The 9,010-nt window shown below is 34.9% G+C and overlaps 1 protein-coding gene across 1 annotated transcript; it reads left to right on the forward strand.

Moving 5' to 3' along the window:
- Positions 1-696: 696 nt before the first annotated feature.
- LOC130635591 (uncharacterized) lies at positions 697-3,622 on the forward strand. Its single transcript, XM_057444953.1, has 3 exons — positions 697-1,248; positions 1,958-2,641; positions 3,089-3,622. Exons 2-3 carry the CDS (start codon positions 1,971-1,973, stop codon positions 3,132-3,134), a joined length of 717 nt encoding a protein of 238 aa, XP_057300936.1. The 5' UTR covers positions 697-1,248; positions 1,958-1,970; the 3' UTR covers positions 3,135-3,622.
- The last annotated feature ends 5,388 nt before the right edge of the window (positions 3,623-9,010 follow it).

Raw genomic sequence — 9,010 nt, forward strand, 5'->3', positions numbered from 1 at the left:
TTAAATCTTACTATCAATTAAAGAAATATATAGCGTCAACTTTGTGTAAATAGAGCGTTTAAGACACAAGCTTGTTCCTGTCAAAATTTCTTTATAATCTTCCTATTTTGTCATTTTTGAAGTTTAAAGGAGCATTTCAAATCTCCTAGGTATTGAAAGAGACTTAAATGTTCTTAGCGTGCTTTAAATTTTTGCACGTTCAATGGTCCATATGTTCTGAAAATAAAAACCCCCGTGTAATCGGTTTCGCTATCGGAAAAAAATATATAAAAATAGTTTTTCTTCCCCGCTAAGAATCTTCGTGTCAATCCGATTTTAATCCGATTAGCAAAAAAAGATCCGATATTTCCCCAGAATAACCCTCCTTCTTAGAAGAAGTAGTAAAAAGTTTAATTTGCTTTTCTTCAGAAGTTTACCGCCCAACTTTAAACCCGTTAATGTCTACTCGACTTAGGATACTACTAATTACCCCGCTAATTACCCTGTTAATTAGTGTTAGGGTCCTTTCTTAATATTTTAACAAAAGGTTCTGAATTAATTTCTTTCTTCTGAGACATCCGGTAGGGAGAGCTTGTGTCTTTGATATTCCCGAAACTTTTTTTCCAAGTATTTCTTAAAGCTTCATTTGGTTAGAGAAAAACTTTTGTTGAGTGTGTTTTAACCTTTACATTTATAGCATGGTTTACACTTCAAGATTTAAACCTTTTTTAAGTCCCAGACGACTAAATTACGCCAAGTGATATGAAGAGAATTGATAAGAATATGATACATAAATAAAGTGAATCAACAACAACAATAAAATAAAATAACAAAAATAGCAAATAAAGAAATAAAAATAAAACAAAAAATAAAAAGCTATAAATTGAATAAAATAAAATTCAAAGATTATTGTATTATTTAATAGCACCCCCGGAAAGACTCCATTGTTTAATAAGTCGTCACATCTCACCGACCTCCATTTTACATTATTTTCAAAATGACACACTCGGCGTAAAATTAAAACTTGAGGTGATTTAAAAATACAGAAGTAAAAATATAACACCTGAACATATCGATAAATATTATCTTCATCAATACACAGGCATCAAACATTGAATGACCTCATTTGATCCCAAGAGAAGATAAATCGGACGTTGTGATTGGTTCATAATAACATGCTAATTGGACCAAATAATATATAAGTGGTTAAAGAAGAAGCAAGAATCAGTTAATCCTATCAGAAGAAAAAAGTTGTACATCTATATCCAGGTAAGTGTACTGATATGAGTTAGCTTGTGTCTAGTTTTTTTATTTTATAAGAACAATTTTTTTAACATAAAAGTCTTTGACCATAAGAACTCTTAGAGTTATTTTTATAAAAACTATTAGAACATACTGAAAAAAATCAAGGGTATGCTCTTAGTAAGGCAAACCTACAACGATAGAACATAGATACAAATATAACCTCTATTTCTTACAGTCTCAAATTCTTCTGCCTTTGTAAAGTTGATGATCACAAAAATAAATCCTTAAGTTTTATTAAGAAGGATTCTAATAATTTTTTTTGGTCGGAAAGTTTAGAAGGAAATTAGGAACGTTTCGGAGTAAATAAAAAATAAAGAATGCTCTGCAGAAGTCTATATCACTGTCTATCAAGAAAATATTTCTTAGCATAAAATCAAAACAAAAGCAACTGATTCATGGACATTTCTTTACATTGATAACAAAAAATATGTTCTAGAAGAATATATCACTATATACCTTCTTATTCATCAAACTATTTTTTACATTTTTACTTCGTTGTTTATTTCCATGACGTACAAAAAGTTTAGAAAGAGTTTTTTTCTTTACTGTGTTAAATTACCTTTATTTCTCCGTAACATGAATTACGAACGTGGTTCTGATTATTTCAAAAGCCTATATCGCGTTTGAAGATGAAATATTGTTTTAATAATATCAACTTTGTTTTTTTATTTAGTTTTATAAACAAAATGATGGCGTTTAATCTAACCCGCGACCATTATGTGCCTGAACATCAATATCTGCCCAATATAAAATTAGAGGACGACGATGTTTATTATCAACTGAACGAGTCCAAATACAACCCATTTGTTGAATTATCAAGACTAAATAACGAATTCAAAATGCCACCGATATCTTCTTTTTGCGCTTCACCCTCCTTACCTGGTACAATAAATACAAATAACGGACTTAGAAGTGATTATTTAGGCTCCTCCGATGGAGAGTGCTCTCCGAAAAGTGTCAATGAGAACGAAATTGTAGATAATGTAATGAACTCCGTTTCTTGTATCAGAGGAGTAAGGACTATAACTCGAAATCCTGGAAGACTTACAAGACAACGCGGAGGAGGTGCAGGAAAAACACGGGGAAGAGGGAGACGAAACGAACAAGTTTTACCGAAAGAAAAAGATCGAGCACGCTTGTTTAATGAAGCATTCGATGGTCTTCGTAAACGTATTCCATCAATCCCTGCGAGCAAAAAACTTTCCAAGATTGAAATATTAAGACTTGCCATATGTTATATGTCATATTTAAAGTTTTTAATAGAAAAAGATTTACCACAAAGAACTAATCCTCAAAATACCACGGCAACCGACCCTTCGTTGACACGCTCACGGCTACCAGAAAACCATATTAACAGGTAATACTAAAATTCAAATCTTTTTCTTAGAATAAAATATAATATAGACAAAAATTTTGCAGATAATTGTCTTTTTGTTTCCATTTGTTTGTTTATTTAACCACATATTTTTATTTATTCGTCAATCTTCTTACTTTCTTATTTATTTATCGGTTCGCATGTGAATCTTAAAAAGTGACACAAAAGCTCTGTTTTTTTTTGTTTATATCATACACTCAAAACAAACAAACAAACAAACAAAAAATATTACAATAAGCATCAAATGTTTTAAATTTATTAATTTTTGTGAATAATTCAAACTGCTCTACTTTTCTAATTATTTTTCTTTTATACAATTTTTTTATGCTCACCCAGGTTCCTTTGCGTGGTGTGGACGCACCTGCCCAACAATAAGTCTTTTAGGGTATGTGTGTTTAAAGTCATATAACAGCACTTTTTTTATTTTAGTGTTCAGACCTCCGTAGTTCATGAAGAAAATATGAGACTTTGTTGACATATAGCAGTGTCGCGTTTTATATGATGACGTTATGAAGTCATGGCCGTTTATTTGATGTAGATATATTTTTTTATCGAAAATTTTAAATAAACATTTTTTTTAGATGTCAGAAAAATATTTAAGGTTTGTTATGAGAAGAAAAGAAAGTTATTGACCATTATAAGAATTAAGAATCTTGATTAGGTTGTATTTCAATATTATTAAAGACAAATCAAGTCTAAAGATTTTTATTTTCTGTGAAACACTTTTCAATTTGTTGCAACTTTTTCCAGTTCTCTGGACTTACATATTTCTCATGATGGCAGACTTCAACTGTGTGAATGGTTGTCTAGACAACCATTTTTGCGTTAATTAATTTTAAAATAGTTTTTTACAGACATATTTTTTTCTATTATATTTTATAAACCTGTTGTTACGATATTCAGATTTTGTATTTATTTCCTCAAATTTTATAAGAGTTTTACACAAACAATCCAATGGTAATACTTATCGTATCCTATTTTCACCTCAAAAGTGTCTTTGACACCTTTTTTAATACTCGTTGTTAAACCACGGAAAGATGCACGGGTTTGCGCGTCCGCATAATGAATTTAACAGCGGGGGTTTCGTAATGAACAAATATTGTTATGAAGACTAGTTGTTAGACCGTGAAAAATTTCACAGAGAATTGCTCGTATACATGTTTCCCACATCGCTCTTTGGTGCACATTTCCGTCGTACTTATATCGCGCTTGCTATTTTGTCCATCCCTAGCAAGAATGTAAAATCGCGCAGTGACATGTTTTCGTAGGTAAAACATGTGAAACATACAGAAAGCAAGTATACTTTTGGTTTGCGGCCGACAAACAGACAGTTAATATAGAGATGTATCGAGCATGTCGTTTTGGTATGTAAATATAATTTATATATTGGTTTTTATTTTTCTTAAGCCGTCGCACACAGAGAATAACAACACTGTCAGTTATGGTGTCTAATTATTAACCTGAATAGCTGGTAGTTACAACAACAACTAATTCTAAAATAATTATTCGAAAATATAAGATCAAAATCCGTGCAAATCATGCAAAATGATTTAATATGCAACGATATATGAACGGTAAAACAGCGTCGACGGCTGTAGCACTGGATAAGAAAGGAATGTTGGTATTGGAGCTGATTATGATGCTCAACTGATACTAAAATTGTTGGGAAGCGTGTGGAGAGATAGGATGATATAAAATGAAAAAATATGATGACCTTATTTTAATGTGCGTGTTAAAGAATTAAATATTTACAAAAAAAGTCTCATTATTTTGAATGTCTTTTCCACCGTCAATGTTTGAGACAATTCGTTCAAAAATTAATTTTTCTTTCACAGTCTTCAGATACAACATACAGCAAATTCATTGCACCCAAATATTGTACTCCATAAAAGCAGCGTATGGACCAGCATCAAAACAACCAAATGTACCATTCCCGGCACTGAAAACCTTTCCAGCGGTATCCTGCATTACTTTGTAATAGTGACGAGCTTGAGCAGACACATAGGGAGCAGACCATAAGCCATCTATCCATTTATCACACGAGTGAAGATCTGTGCCCATCTCAATACCATCACAGCTATTGGGCCTATCAGAAGTTTCACCTATCATATAACGAATTACTTCAATGCCAGAAAGTGTATTTGTGCGGACTACCAGCTGCTTTGAGGTACCATTTTCATAGGAACATGCGAACAACATTGTTTTAAAACGTAACAGTTTATGCATGATTTGCAAAACATCAGTGGTGACGTGAAATGAATCTTGAACGAGAGATGTAAGGGCTGGGTGTATAACCGGTTCAGTCAGCGCTTTTTTTGGTGGTATTCTGCCAACCAGTGTTAATCCACCTAAAATGTCAACTAGAGTATAAGAAGTCATCTTATTTTAGATCTTTCTCAAATTACATCGACAATGTTGTTGCAGCCGTCGTTGTTGTTGTTGTTATCGTTTTTGTTGTTGTCGTCATTGTTGTTGTTGTCATAGACGTTGTTGTTGTTGTTATCGTTGTTGTTGTCGTCATTGTTGTTGTTGTTGTTTTCGTTATCATGGTCGTCGCCGTTGTTGTTATTGTTGTTGTTTTCGTTATCATGGTCGTCGCCGTTGTTGTTATTGTTGTTGTTTTCGTTATCATGGTCGTCGACGTTGTTGTTATTGTTGTTGTTTTCGTTATCATGGTCGTCGCCGTTGTTGTTATTGTTATTGGCGACCTTACGAAAAAGTCCATCTACGACGGAAAAAAAACTCTTACGTAAAACTCGTTCTCCCTCCGACATCAAAAGAAACATTTCAAGGGTTTGGTTAGAACGTCGAAAGTATTATCGAAGTAAAAACGCAATAAAACACTACTAAAACAATGATTTGTGGTTTTCTTTGTTAATTTCACACTTTTTTTTTACAATTTTGACAGCAGCCATATATGTTTTGGTTTTATTTTAGGTTGCCGCTTTCGTTTAATATTTCGTAGTAATTTTTCGCGTTTTCTTAAAACAATGAAAATTTATTTATTGACAACGACATTGCAGATAGTACACGTTCTTGTTTGTGTTAAAAAACCTGTTAGATTTAAGTAAAAAGAAATTGAATCACATTTTATAATTATTTTGATTTTCATTTAGCAAGTTTTTGTTCCACTGCTTAGCTACCTACCTTTTCCACAAAAGACAAAGATGGTTCTTTCATCCCGCCATGGATGGATTGCATACAGGGATGTTTCTGTAATTGGTGTTTTCTTATGCAACTCAAAGCACGATGACTTTTCTCCACGGAGAATATCTAAGAATCAAAATACACAGCATTTAGAAGATATAGAGTAAGGGGACCAGGTACAGCCATGTCCCTAGAAATTTTAAAAAACTAAACAGGAGGTATTATTGTGACCATAGCTGTAAACATCCTCCTGCTTTTAAAAGAAGAAACTTAGGATACTTGCCTCACAGATAGACAGACGTATACGGGTATTACAACACAGATTTCTAAAATTAAATTCGCTTTCATAAAAAAGATACCTTCACGACAGCAACAAAATGTCAACATGATTTTCTGACGGTTGATGCAAGTGAAATTGTATAAGCAATATTATATTATCTTAGAATAAATACACGTTTTGTTTTTGCCTTATTTTGGCGTCAATGCGACAAAAAGCCTGAAATTTTTGATAAGTCCTTTTATTGAGATTTAGCGCTTATTTTGTGAAATGTTCTTTGAAAAGACACTTTTTAATTCCTTTGGTCAGGATAGATAATTTCACATGGCTCCAAATAAAAAAACCCGAAAATTTTGTTGAACGAAAAGTGAACTATTTGTAATACACAAACTCCAAATAAAGAATTTTAATAGAGGATATCATTATTATATTTAGAAATTCGAAAAATTTGAGATGGACCTTTTGAAAATAGGCGTTACAAATTTTCTAAAATTATAAAACCTCAACAGTTAAGCTTCCCAGGCACGAATAGGGTTAAAAGAAAGAAGAATTATCAAATTAGAAAACAAATAAATGAAGGCACAGCCACTATACAGTTTTACGTACCTGGATAGAAGCTCAATGAGATTGGAACTGTTTCATCTAAACAATACATATATATATATATATATATATATATATATATAATAATATTGGTAAGGTTAAAAAGTAAATACGACTTGTATACAACTTAAAGTTTCACGCATCATGCGATCATCAGGTATACATATAAAGTATAAAAAACTTTTACAAACGTTTTATATAAACTGCTAGTAATCACTTTAAATATACCATATCAAGATAATTATCTTAACCATTGTAATTCAATAAAAACTTTCTTTCGTGCAAACACTTAGACAGCAATTCAGATCTTTTATTTAAAAGGTGTGGGTGCTTTGACGTCAATATTTCAAACTTTTCGACCAAGCATAGGGCGCACCGCTTTGTGATGTTGGTGTAGGGGGCCACCCTTTTTTTTACAGACCACTTCAGGGTGTATGGTGCTTTTTCGTCCTTGAGCTCCCAAATGTACTTGGCAAGTGTCGTTTTCGCAAGGTGTCTGTGCTGAAAGGATGATTTGTGGACGCCATAACGCAACTTAAACTTTCCACTGGCTAGGCCAATGTACAGTTTGGTTGGTTTTTCTGGGCTCGCTACTTCGCAATTATAAACCACGTCTTCGACTTTGCAGTTTCCTGGCAAAGGACAGTTTGGTTTGTTGCTCCTCTGGCAGTTGCAGCCTGCCTCCTTAGGTTTTGTTTTGCCGACGTTTGCATTGTGGCTTTTGACGATTCGCTCGAAGTTTCGCGTGCAGGAATAGCTCACTTTCACATTGTTCCTGTTCAGGATCTTGTGCAGAGCGCTGTTTTTTCCGAAGTGTTTGTCGATGAGCTTCAGGAACACTTGGGCGACTTTCGTTTCAACGTTCTTGTTATATGGTGGGTTGAACCATATGATGTTTCTCGAACGGTTTCGGCTAGCTTTTGGCACGTTCTTCTTGTACGCTAGTTTGTCGGTGTACCCGCTTTGCTTTAGCGCATCTTCGTATTCAGGTTTGGTTTCGTTGAACACGGTTTCGTTGGAGGAGTTCTGCGCAAGACGCTCGGCTATCGATTGTGGCAGTTGCTTTAGGATGTTGGGTGGGTGGTTCGACGACGTGTGCACGTAAAGGATTTTGTCGTTGGGCTTCTTGTATGGCCGAAACACTTTCTCGGTGAGGTTGAGTGTAACGTCCAAGAAGTCAACTTCCTTTAGGTTTGCTTCAATTTCGATACTGAAACCGAAACTCTTGAAGGTTTTCACGATCTCCTTTCGCATTCGGTCTGTTCTTTGAGCATTGAAACCGCGAAGCACAATCAGCCCATCGTCTCGGTACAGCCCAGCGTTCTCTTTCGGAAGTATCGTCGTTAGTTTTGACAATATGAAGGTTCCGACTAACTCACATATTTCGGCGCCGTCGAAACTTCCCATCGTGACGTCGAACAAACTTTCAGTTGCTTTTTTACGCCATGCTTCTCCGCTGTTGAAAAGGAGGGATTTGCGGCAGTGCTTTATTACACGCACCTCTTCATCGCTGATGGTTGTTTTTTGCTTTGCGAACTCGATTGCTTTGTCCAAGGTGTCGCTCGTAATGGAAGGATAGAATTCCTTTATGTCCAGCTGGACAAAAGTACATTCTTCCTTTTTCTCGATCGCCTCGAACCAACTCAATACCTGCTTGGTGTTCTTCCATTGCTGGACGCTCAGCTGTTCAACAAGCTCTTTGTTAATGCGCTCGAGGATCGCTTTGCTAATCTTTCCAAGTTCGCTTTTTGCAGGGTTTATAAGGCGGCACGCTGGGTTCGAACGAAAGTTTTCTTTGTGATCCTTCAACGTGACGTACGCTTCAGAATGCGCGATTCGGTCGATTCGGTCATCAAGCTTGCGCTGCGCTGCGATTTGGCTTGCTTCAGCGTTGATTGTCTGCTCGATTCTCCCGTGCGCTTTGCGATATGTCTTTGTGACATTTTCGCTAAGAATCTTTTTGTGTTCGTCAGGTGTCAACTCGTATAGATTATTCGTCTTGTCAGCAAAAACAAATATATTCGGAGATTTTTGGATCTCTTCAATATCTGCTTTTAGTTTCGTCTGAAACTCGTCGTTAGTAGTGGACTGTTTAAATCATCTAAAACAATGCAATTTTACCATACTCGCTCGAATGAGAGCCCCTGCTAGAAAGCGAATCGGAGTTCCTTTTGATGGAGAGATTTCAGACGCTAATTGGCTGATTCAACACATGAATTGCATCGTAAGGAAAACATCACATGAAAGTAAAAATGGTAGCTACAAACTGAAAAATGGATTCTGTAATCGTAAATGGTGAACAAAACTGCATTCACTGGAATTTT

This window comes from Hydractinia symbiolongicarpus, chromosome 3 (assembly GCF_029227915.1).
Source record: "Hydractinia symbiolongicarpus strain clone_291-10 chromosome 3, HSymV2.1, whole genome shotgun sequence".
In the NCBI taxonomy this organism is placed as follows: domain Eukaryota; kingdom Metazoa; phylum Cnidaria; class Hydrozoa; order Anthoathecata; family Hydractiniidae; genus Hydractinia; species Hydractinia symbiolongicarpus.